The 12,447-nt window shown below is 44.1% G+C and overlaps 1 protein-coding gene across 3 annotated transcripts in view; it reads left to right on the forward strand.

Moving 5' to 3' along the window:
• The first annotated feature begins 9,053 nt into the window (after positions 1 to 9,053).
• SLC44A1 (solute carrier family 44 member 1) overlaps positions 9,054 to 12,447 on the forward strand; it is a 202,014-nt gene continuing 198,620 nt past the window's right edge. Inside the window, exon 1 of one of the 3 annotated variants that reach the window (XM_045081648.1) lies at positions 9,054 to 9,356. In XM_045081648.1, the coding sequence (XP_044937583.1) occupies positions 9,321 to 9,356 (36 nt within the window). In that variant the 5' untranslated portion in view covers positions 9,054 to 9,320. The remainder of the gene's footprint in view (positions 9,357 to 12,447) is intronic. The other 2 variants (XM_045081650.1, XM_045081649.1) reach the window with 2 other exon arrangements.

The raw sequence follows: 12,447 nt of genomic DNA on the forward strand, positions 1-12,447 counted from the left end.
ATGATTTTTTTCTTTTTTTAAGATTTTATTTGTTTATTTGACAGAGATCACAAGCAGGCAGAGAGGTAGGCAGAGAGAGACGGAGAACCAGGCTCCCAGCTGAGCAGAGGGCCTGATGTGGGGCTCGATCCCAGGACCCCGGGACCATGACCCAAGCTGAAGGCAGAGGCTTTAACCCACTGAGCCATCCAGGCGCCCCCATATCATGATCTAATTCATTCTTTCTTGCTTGCTTGCTTTTTAGAGATTGATTTATTTATTTATCTGAGAAAGAGAAAGAGAGCACGCATGTGAATGCTCACATGAGCGGAGTGGGGGTGGGGGGCTGGGGGGGAGAGGAAGAAGGAGACAAACAGTAGACTCACGGCTGAGCCTGGACCCCAGTACCCTGAGATCATGAACTGAACTGAAATCAAAAGCCAGTTACTTAACTGACTGAGCCACCCAGGCACCCCATTACTTCTTTTCTTTGAGAGGTTGAAAGACCTGAAGTTTTATAGGGTGCAGCTAAAACCGCTCAAGCCTCCAGAAACCTAAGTGCCGAATAAGTGCATGGAGCGATACTGCCATCCTCTCCCAGCTGGGTCACATGCTCTGTCATAAATACTGGGAGGGAAGAGGAAACCTTTGTTCTACTAAACCACTTCAATTTGAGGGTAAATTTGTTGTAGCAACATAATCTAGTCTATATAGATCTTTTTTTTTTTTTTTACATCTCATTTTCCTAATCTCTAAAATAGTCATAATAATTTTAATTGAATGATTGTGAGGCTGAAAAGAGACTTTTTATAGGCCATACCTGAAGGCATTGTCAAACTAGGAAGAACGAGTTGAATATATAGCAATCTGGGTGAATCATTGTCTCTCTGTTTTTTCCAAAAGTAAAGAAAATAGACTATATGTTCCTTGGATTCCTTGCCACCACCTGCAATGCTCTGCTAGTCTTCAATTTCTCTTTGACCTCAGAATTCCATCATTCAACTGTTTGACCCAAGTTAACTGGTGAACTATTGCATGTCAAACACGGTGCTAGGAGCTGACCTCAAGGACAGGGCATAAGAAGGGGCAATCTGGATTTTCTCTAAATCCAAATTGAGGACAGAGCATACATGTTCTGGGAATGGAAAGAAAAATGGTCTGAAGAAACTTGGCATGGCCTCTCTTTCTTACATTTGAAGCAGCCATGAATGAAGCTCTCCAGGAAGGAGTTGAGGGAAGCTGGTGATGGTCATGAGAAGGCCCTTCGGGAAGGGAACAGCATGTCATTTTTGCTTTAGTACTCTTTTTAAATGTCTTTCTATATCCCTGCAACTAGCTGAGGGGGAGTAAGAGAGCAATGCTGTCAGACCAGCAGCATCTTAATTATGGAGATGAGAAATATTTTATGCAATTGACACAGCCTTTTCTAAATTACATAGTATTAGGGAAAATGACTCTGTCTAGTGCCAATGAGGAAGGAAGAAAGGAGCTCTGAGAAAAAGAACAGGTGGATTTTGACAGTTTGTCCAATAAAATAATAATAGTGGGGGGGGCTTTAAAAACCAGACTAATGCTACAATTTTCATTACCTAACACAAATCTCTTAACAGGACTTGAGGGAAGTTGGGAATGATTATAGCTAAGCTTCAAACTGTCAGTCCAGCCAGACCTTGCAGTCTCTGTCTGCCACTTTTCCTTCATTTTGCTCTGAAGCACCACACTAGGAGGCCAGCTATTGGAATGCTTGGGAAGAGACAGAGGTGGGTGGTCAAGAGATGGCTTGCTTCCCAGGCAGTCTATGTCCTTTGCTCATTGGGAAAAATATCATTCAGTATCCCTGAAGTGGTACCTTGATATTCCCAAAAAGTTCAATTACTTCCTATGGCCTAGTAATGTTCTGCCAGGCATAGGAGCATCTGGTTCTACAAGAACTGAGGTCCATAAAAAGCATCCTGAAGACTGAATGCTTTGGTAAGAATACAGAGGACTCCCATCAATCATACTCAGGCATCATTTTGCTGAATTGAGCAGGGGAGTTCATGACTATGGGCAACAGTCTTAGCACCTACTGTTTTCGTTATTTAATCTCCCCTTCTTCTAGACCTCCCTATAAGATATCAACTCAGTGATCTTTTTATTTTTATTTTTTTTAACTATTTTTTTAAATTTATTTATTTGACAGACAGAGATCACAAATAGGCAGAGAGGCAGGCAGAGAGAGAGAGGAAGAGAAGCAGGCCCCCTGCTGAGCAGAGAGCCCAATGCGGGCCTTGATCCCAGGATCCTGGGATCATGACCTGAGCTGAAGGCAGAGGCTTGAGCCACCCAGGTGCCCCCACAGTGATCCTTTTAAAGCAAAGAGCTCTATTACCTTTTTGCTCCAAATCCTCTGATCCTCTTGTCTGTTAGACGTGAGAACTCCAAGGTCTATGGAGCCAGGGGGTAGTGTAGATGGGAGAAGTTGACTCCAGTCACAAGAGACGTTAGCGAATATTAGGACCTATGGCAAACTGGAGAGCTCCTAGCAAGATCTCCCACATGCATTTCTTACAATGCAACTCTGACAATTCTTCTGTTGGGGTTGGGTGTTGGTGGTATTTGTCATCCCTTCTCTTGAGTCTGAATGGGTCTGTGACTACATGCTATGTATAGTCATGCTATGTGCCTTCTATGAGACTAGATTATAGAAGGTAATGATGTAATGCCGTATCAGCCTGGTCCTCTTGGGATGCTCACTCTTATAACCCAGCTATCATGCTGTGAGGAAGCCCAGGTCACATGGCAAGAGCCCACGTAAGTGTTGTGGCTCAGGGCCAACAGCCAGCATCAACCACCAGGCAGGTGAATGAAGAAACTTTGAGATGATCCCTCTCCCACAGTATGATCGCAACACATGAGAGCCCCCATGTGAGAAGTCCTCAGAACTGGGAGAGATGGTGATAAATAATTGTTGCTTTAAATCTGGTTTGTGATAAAATAATACATAACTGGAACATCCAATAGATCTTATTCATTTCTAAGCCTTCACCTTTGCTTAAATTATTTTATGCCTGGGAAATTTCTTTCTTTCCCATCTACACTTATGGAAAATCTACCTGTTGTTCAAGGATCAGCTGAATGCCACTTGCTCCAAGAAGCCTCTCTTAATCATGGCTTTTAATAGTGATCTGTTCTTTCTCTGTACTCTGGACATTTTGCATAATTTCTCCATGATTGAAAGGTCATCTGGGAGGACTGCTTCCCCCCACAGTCATTTTATAAAAACATTTTAATGTAGTTTTAAAAACAGCACCTGGTTTGCCAAAAGCCCAAGCCATGCAGAAGTCCATAACTCAGAAGTGTCTCCCTTCTCTCTTGCTCTTTGTCAACCCAGCTTACTCTCAGCTCCTCTCCAAAGGCAACTGCTCTAACAGAGTGGTATATATTTCCCACAGCCTTTTCTACAAATACACACACACACACACACACACACACACACACACACAGAATTTGCATAAATAAGATTCTATCATAATACTGTTTTGTAAATCTTTTTTAGTCGATGATGTATTGTAGTTATCTTCCCATGTCAGTAAATACTGATCTATCTCATACTTTTTAATAGCGGCAAAATACTTCTTATTATTGAACCAATTATTTAATATTCTTCTTATCGAAATTTAGGCCTTTGCCAATTTTTCCTTATTATAAAAAAGACTATTGCTATTGAATATGTTCCCTGGACAAGAAAAGGCTGAACTAAAAGAATGAAATGCACCTTTTAAATTCTGGTATAAATTCTTAAATTCCTCTCCAGAAAGAGGTAACTATATCCCCATCAATAGAATATGAGAGCACTGTGACTTTCTCTGACACTGAATATTATCAAGCTTTTAAATCTTCACCAATTTGTTGCATGAAGAATGATAGTGCCTAATTCTTTAACTTACAGTTTTATTTTTAGTGAAGTTGAGCAGCATTTCACATTTTATGAGTCCTTGTATTTCTTTCACTGTGGGTTCTGTCTGCTATGTCCTTTTTCTTTTTCTCTTTTGGGTGCTTTTCGAGTTTTATTTTATTTAATAGGAGCCTTTCAACTATTATCAATAGCAAATATCTTTGTCTGTTCAGGCTGCTATAACAAAATTCCATAGACTGTGTGTCTGATAAACAGACAAAAAGAGATAAAAGAGATTATTAATTCCTTACAGTTCTAGAAGTTGCAAGACCAAGATCTAGCATGATGGAATTCTGGGGAAGGCCCACTTCTGGCTACACACTGCCAACCTCGTTCTGTGTCCTCACATGGTGGAAGGAACTGGGGATCTCTTTGGAAACTTTTTTATAAGTCACTAGTCCCATTCATGAGGATTTGATCCTCAAGACCCACATACCTCCCAAAGGCCCACCTTCTGAAACAACCACCTTGGGATATTGAGATTTCAACATATGAATTTTCTGGAGGACATGACATTCATGCTGCAGCACTGAACCTTTTATATATCACTTTAAAGGATTATTTATCTGTTTGACAGTTGTGTTTATTTATGGTAACTTTTGCTCCATAAATCTCATAAAGAGATTTATGTAATTAATCCCGTCTTTTGCCAAGTGTTAGGCTACAGTGTCTTTCACAGAAAAACCTCCTATACTTTGTATACTATATAAACAAATATATTTTATTCCAGATGTTTTACAAGAAAAAAAGGCCAAACATTAAAAAAATAATAATCATACAGGATCTCAGACAATACTTCCTTTGAGACATTCTAGGCATTTGCAAATGTAAATTTCTGGGAACTCAATGACAAAATGCAGTTATTCATTGAAGAAATATTTGTGCCATATTCCTGGATACTAAGCTCTTTTCTAGGCTTTTGGTCCGCAGCGGGAACTTGTCTAGAGGGGATAAGGATAAGAGTGACGGGGGGGAAAATGTAATGCGGAAATTTTTACGAGCAAAATAAATCAATCTGTAGACCTCCTCTGAGCTTATATAGCACGTAGACTCATTCCTCTCATTACATTTAATCTATACTCTAATTCTTGGCTTAAATGTCCTTCTACCTCACTAAAATGTAAACGACTTAAGGGCAAGAAATGTACCTCATTTGTCTTTGAATCCCTGGCATCTAGCTAGGTATCTGGTTCATTATAACTGCTCAAGAACTATATTGTTAAATAAATAGATTTCCCTACTTTACAAGTTGCCTTCTTTCCTTCTCACACTAATACTAGAAATCCTGTCTCCCTTCCCCTCCTTCCTCAGCCTATCACCTCAAAATAAAAACCAACAGTAGTTGTAGGATGGAAGCAGCTGAAATCCCCAAGGTCTGATGTTTGCATAGTGATATTTAATCAACCATGCTTAGCTCACAAGGACTCAATTTAAAAAATTATCAAATAAATGAATAACTACAGATTTTTAAAAATGTCATTCAGAAAAGTATTAGAGGAAATACTACCCCCCACCAAACACAAGTTCACAACAAACAGTTTTAGAGAACTTATAAACTGTCTGACGTTGCAGCCAAAATCCAAATGAAACCATAAATAAAAGACAGAGTTACTAACAGTGGAGAGACATCCACTTACAAATATAGGCAGAAACAAAGTTGCAGAACTAAGGATTTATAATTCTCAGAGTCTTGCTGGCCTGGGTTTAGGGAAGCTCTTTTCAGGGGTTTCTAACTTCTAGGCTTATAACTGGGAAGCTGAGGTACAGCTTCCCAAATAGAGACTTGCTCTTGCCTTTCTAGTAATGAATGAACAGTTACAGTCCTTGGTTACAATTAGTTTTTGCTTCTGGAGCATTTCCCAGGGGTGATATGCCAATGCTTCCAGGAGGAGGTTGTGAGGCAGATCTGGAAGGCTGAGGCTCTGCTGAACCAACTGTGCTCTTGTGGGATGCGGCTGTGAACACAGTATGTGCTAAAATGTAAATAACACAGCCCAAAGCAACAAATGCCATTAAAAAAAAATTAGAAGATTATTCTGAGCAGTTATAAGCATACAAATACATAGATGCGTTTATATTTGTTACCCCAAAACCTCCAATCATGTGAACAATGAGTCAGGCGTTATTAAAATCATAGGAAAGACCATTAGCTCAGTGTTTTCCTACCGTGAGTGACCAGCACCAAGTCCTGCATCCGAAACTGGAAACCCTGGAATTCACACGGCCAATTATGCAATACTAGACCACTGGGAAGCATTTCGGGCTGGCTCAGCCGGTGATCTGCTTTTACCCTGCAGCATCAAGATTGATAGACCTTATAATTTTATCCTGGTTAGTGCAGATGCTGTTCTTACATAAGTTGAAAAAAAAAAAAAACAAAAAAACCAAACAAACAATGCTCTTTTTCTCGAAAGAAAAACAAACTAAGCCCTTCCCAAGAGGTTTGCCTTGATGAAACCTCATGGTGGTGAGATCAGTACCTTGATCGCTGGCTAAGAAAAAAAAATCCCTTTCATGATTTCTGAATTTTCTGTAGCTTAATTTCATTGAAGGCTGAGCGTGCTTGTTTATGAGAAGGAGGGAAAAGGAACAGCAATTTGTCCCCCTCTAAAGCACTCTTTTTATGAGGCTTCTTTGGGTATGAGGGGGATGGGAAAGAGACTCCTTCTTAGAAGGTACAGAATATCAATTCAGGAGCCGCTAGTTTCTCTTATGCTAATGACGAGGTATAATTTTAAAACATCACATTCATATGCATATATGGTGCATACATACATAATTAGTATATTTACAAAGCACCTTGCAGAACCTTAGAACTCCTAGTTCCATTAACCCTTAGAGGGAAAACGAGTTCATATCAATCAAGCACAATGGAATGTACTCCCTTTCAATTATATTCACCCATCATACATACCTACGAAAGAGACCTCCAAGAAAGTAAAATACATTTTTTTTTTCTGAAGCCCTGCCACAGTCTGTTACGTACTTATCTGCTTTTCAGCTCTAATTACAAAATAAGCACTAGCTACTACATGGAATGACTACACTAGCCAAAAAGATTTTTATAATCTGAGAGAAATGCTCCCATATTGACTCTGCTAAGAGAAACAACTCCCCTTTCCTTGATTATAAAGAAGGAAGACAGATGGCTTCTTGTTTAAGACTGTAATTTTACTTTCAGCCTCCTCCCTCAGTTAAAAACAAGATGTACTTTGAGGCTTTGAGGGAAAATCTCAAGGGAAGGTTTTTTATTCCTGGCTGCATTGAATAATTCAACAAACATTTGAGAGAGCTGAGGGAAATACAAAGGAGAAAATCCTTTCCCTTGTTCTCAGGGAGTTTACAATCTAATTGTGAAGTTTATCATCAGAATTGGGACTAGAGCCCCTAAAGTTTTATGTTTTTCACTTCTGCATAGTGGCCTGATGGTTACTGGTAACACACCGAGGATTTACTAGCCAGTGGAATGGTGCACCTTCCCATCAAACTGAAAGAGAACATAGGTAGGATGCAGAGGAAGTATTGATGATCCCAGGCAGTACTCTGTAGAGTGCGGCTTATCCACCAGCCAGCTTTCTTACCCAATCTTGACTACAACGCTTCAGGGTCATCCTATCATTAACATTTCACAGAAGACAAGAAAGAGGTTTAGAAAGGTGATTCATCCACTGTCACAGACCTAGGAAATGGTCCTGGAATACACCAACCAGGAATTCTACGGCCTTTTCTTTAGCTGTCTCCAGCTTTCTATTTTGACTTTCCTTTGCTTTCAATGCACATAAGGTCAACTTACTTCTGTGCCCTTTTTTTCCCCCTTAGACTGGGAGTAATCTCTAAAATTTGCTGTCTCTCATTTAGTCATGCCTTCCAGAATCTCACTCCTTTGCACCTTTGCAAATAAACTTTTACTTTCCTTTTGATTCTGTTTTTGAGACATTCTTTGACAGGATGAAATGAAACATGTAAAAGTTTTATAATAGTGTCTGACACCTGGTTCTCTTAATATGAATCCTGATCTTTAAGTTTTATTCCTGCCACCTTTTCACTTGCTTTGTTTCAGCAAGTAAACACTTGCTTCTTTTCCCCTCCCCCTTTTTAAATTAAACTCTCCACCAAACATGGGGCTTGAACTTCAGACCAGGAGCCCAAGAGTTTCATGCTCTACGACTGAGCCAGCCAGGCATCCTTATTTCTGTGGCCTTTGAGCTATTCTCATGGGACACTATTTCCCAAGGACTCTCCGGCTGTATACTGCTTGAAGGTAGTGAAGCCTATTCTAACTTGTTGCTCCACACAGTGTATTAATGTAGCAACTTGTAGGAGAATAGAAGCTGTCTTTTTTGTTCACCTCTTTATTCACAGTGCCTACAAATTACTGGAACTTAGTATGTCCTCAGTAAATATTTTTGATATGAACGACTTAATATTCGCTTATTGTTTTTTGTAGACAATCCTGTATAAGAAAGTTTAGTTCAGATCCAACAGGGCTCTGTATTGAGAGACCTGGCGAACTTACCTTTCCCCTATATACGGCTCTTTATAAAAATTTCGACCTTGGGTGCCTTTTATTAGGCTGTCTCCTTCAAAGGCTCAGTTTCATCAGCAAAATGGGGCCAGTAGCAACAGATGCTTGTCTCTGCCCGTTTTCTATCACCCACTCCATCACCAGGGAAGATTTATTGTGTACACTTTCCTCTGGATAAAAAGCAACCGTAGAAGCACTAAGATGCCATTAGGGTCTTCGGGTTGCGCGTCCAGCGGGGAAAGCGAGCAACCCCGCATGCCTCGCCAGTACCTCTCGGGTCCGGAAGCAATGCGGCCACATTACGGCTGCGAGCCTGCTCAGCCCCCCGGAGCCTCAACCCCACGCGACCTCTCGCTCCGAGGCAGCGCTGTGCCTCGGTGCCACCGCTAAATAGGCTCGGCACTGCGCAGGCTCCGACGCGCGCCGAAGGACCCGGCCTCGTTTTGGCCGTCGCCGCCCGGCCGTCGGCGCCGCGCTGCACTGGGGGCGGGGAGTCTGATGGGAGACGCGCGCGGCGCTGAGGAGGCGGCGGCCCGGGAGAGGGAGCGGGAGAGGGACTGGGCGCGGGAGGCGGGAGGCGGGGGACAGGGGGAGGCGCCGCCGCCGCCGCCGCCCGCCCCTTTCCGCTGGGGAGCAGCTGCAGCAGCAGGAGCGGAGCAGGAGCCGCGCAGCCGCCGCCGCCGGGGGATGTGGCCGGCGCCCGCCCCGAGCCGCGCCGCCTCCTGAGTACCCGCCGCCACCCAAGCCGCCGCCGCCGCCGCCGCTAAGCCGTGCGGGGCCAGGCCGCGCCCTCCCCGGGCGCCCGCCGGCTCGCATGCCGAGGGGCTCCGGGGCGTAGCTGCGCGCCGGGCGCCGCCTCCGGGCTCCTCCGGCCCCGCCATGGGCTGCTGCAGCTCCGCCTCCTCCGCCGCGCAGGTGAGGGGCTCCCGCCTCCCGGCCGCCCGCCCGGATACCTCCCCCGCGCCGCGCCGCTGGCGCCCGCTGCCTCCCGCTGCGGGAGAGCCACCCTTCAGCCCACCGTGCACTCCGGAGACCCCCACCCCCGCCTCTCCCTCGCGCCTGTCCCGCAGGTGCCCCCGCGCTGGCTCCGCGGCTGCCAACTCGCAGCCACCTCTGCGCGGCCCCCAGTACGCCCCCAGCTCTCGCTGGCCCCTTTCCGACTTGGCCTCTTCCCAGTCGCACCTGAGCGGCCCGTCCCGCCCGCCTGCAGGTAGAAGCCACACAGGCGCCTCCTCTCTGCTCTGCCCCAAGTGGCACCCCGTTGCCTCGTCTTCTGGGCCTTGCGCCTCTCTTCCCATCTCCTTGGAGTCTCCCCTTGCCCATCCGCCGGCTGTTTTCTCTGCTCCCAGGCGGAGCACCCTCAGCCGGGGCTCTTCACCCCGTTTCCACCTTATTCCAGTTTCTGCTCCATTAGACATTCTGCTGCCCCTTTCTCTTGCCCGCCGCCCCCGACACCAGGTTGGAAGTGTTTAAGCGGATTCCGGAGCCCTTACACGGCCCACGTCGCAGATCCCACCCGCTCGCCAGGCACCCCATCCCCCCTTTGTGCCTTGACCCTGGGCACCGCGGCCTCTTCGCACACCGAGGCCCCTGCGGGAGCGCTGGCACTAGGCTGGGAAGGAGATTGGGCACCTTGTGGGTGACGGGAGCGTTACGGAAACTCCCTCTTTGTTGCCAGTGTAACAGGAGGAAGAGGTGCCGAATTTAGTTTTTCTGTGGGCACTGGCTGAATGTTGTCGCTGAGGGCTGAGATGCAGAGATTTCTCCCAGCTTCTACCCTGCCCCCATCCAAATTTCGCTAACCTCCCTCTCCCTTGCCGATCCGAGCCCTTAACCTGGATGGAAATGTTTAGACAACTGTATGAGGATCAAATGTAATAGAACTTGACTGCTGGCCACTAATAACTGAGAGGACCTGTTTGTAAATTACCTAATTTAGTGAATTAGAGAGTGTATTTACAAATACGATAAAAAGCCATCAGGAATACTGCATCAAACTGTCTGGTGTTGGTGTATGAAAAATAGGCTCTGACAACGCCGGGGATGTAATCTCACAGTTTCATTAGCGCAGAATTTAGCTGTGGTCCTTGATTTGTTTGTTTTGGGGGAGACAAGAGGCTCTTGTTTTTTAGAAATAAAGGCTGGTTGGTTCTTGGTGAAGAAAAATGCTAGTTTGGGGGGGAAAAAATTCCTCCAGAGATCTAGCATCTGCGATAATGCCAGAAGTGTTTTGCTGCTGCTAAATGACTATATATAACTCAGTTTTAAATAACCTGCATACTTGTTCTGAAAATCTGAGATCTGTTAGAAAATGACTAGAATTGCAGATGAATGGAGGACATCTATATTTTATCAAGTATCCAACCTATTTGTCCAGTTCTTTTTTGGGGGGTGTTTGCTTACTGGGGTTTTTTTGTTTGTTTGTTTTTTGTTTTTTTGTTTGTGTGGGGTTTTTTTTTCTTCCCTTTCTGCCTACTGGGATCACAGTCAGGCTGATTGGTTTAGTTAGTTAAACCTTCCTAGCCAAGAAAATTCTATGTGGTGGGGATATGGAGGAGAGGTCGATAGACCAGGGTTTTCATATTAACAGTTAAAGGTGTGGGATTACACAATACCTTTCAACTGGTTAGGGAGTTTTGGGGGAGGGGGTTCTAGTTGAGTGCTCTTTATCTCCTATTTGCTTACATATTATTTTCACCAAAAAGGTGTTTTCATACGACCTTTCTTTTAAGAACTGGGTTACTTTATTTTTTTTTTTTTTTTTTTTTTTTAAATATTTTATTTATTTATTTGACAGAGAGAGATCACAAGTAGGCAGAGAGGCAGGCAGAGAGAGAGAGAGGGGAGGAAGCAGGCTCCCTGCTGAGCAGAGAGCCCGATGCGGGACTCGATCCCAGGACCCTGAGATCATGACCTGAGCCGAAGGCAGCGGCTTAACCCACTGAGCCACCCAGGCGCCCAGAACTGGGTTACTTTACATCCTCCCTTGGTGGTGAGATCTCTTTAAGGCAGGAAATTATTGATAGTTTGTGGATGGCTTGCTCATTGTGGAAACAGTTAAATTTGGGAGGGGTGGATGCTGGACCAAAACTCTGGTTTAATCACAGGTCTTGCATTTGACTAGCTCCACGTCTTAATTTTCAGATTGCTGTCACATACATTTTCTTCGCTTTTCCCTCCTCTTGCAGTCACTGTTGCCTTCATGCCATGTTCTACAGACAAGATGCATGTCATGTACCCTGAGGGGTGCATTTTTTTTTTTCCTGTAGATTTCTATAACCAATCGGCAGCTGTCACATGCCTTTAAGTTCGGCTTTAGGGACTTGTAGTGTTTGGTGGAGCATCAGGGAGCAGGTTTTGTGCCAAAGAGCTGGTCTTCTTTTTTTGTTTGTTTGTTTTTAATTTGAGATTTTGGCATCATTATTTATTTGTGAAACGTTACCAGTCTGCTGGCATTTTAATGTCCCTTTCAGGAGTGTCTCCAGTTTTAGAATAGTATCATATTTCTCAATGTTGTGTTGAAAGAAAGTAGGGATGCAACTTCACGTTACTTTGAACCTCTCTTAGAGGCCTCAATTGTATTTTCAGGCAGGATGTGTTTCTTTTCATGCCTTCTTACTGGACTGTAAGCTTCTTGAGAATAGGAACTGCTTTTGTTTTCCCCATCTTTGTATCTATTGCAGTGCCTCACTATATCCTGCACAATTGTTCAGCAGTACTCAGTAAACAGAATGTATACATACACATTTCAGTATCTGGCTGGCAAGCAACATTGAATATGAGTCCAACCCTGACCCATGTGCTGTTTCACTTCCATGGACTGGTTGACTAATTCCATCAAGCCATCCTCTTTGAAGCTCAAAGTTGAACTGTTTAAGTTCAAATTGACCTGCCTTTTCCACATTCCTTCCTGTTCTGTCAGTGGTACCATCAGTTTGCAAAATTGAGCAGGAGTCTCCTTTTTTCCTGGTGTTCTGCTCAATGCCTATATTTTAGTTGGAGCAGT

This window comes from Mustela putorius, unplaced genomic scaffold, assembly GCF_011764305.1.
Source record: "Mustela putorius furo isolate JIRA1106 unplaced genomic scaffold, ASM1176430v1.1 tig00000580_pilon_pilon_pilon, whole genome shotgun sequence".
In the NCBI taxonomy this organism is placed as follows: domain Eukaryota; kingdom Metazoa; phylum Chordata; class Mammalia; order Carnivora; family Mustelidae; genus Mustela; species Mustela putorius.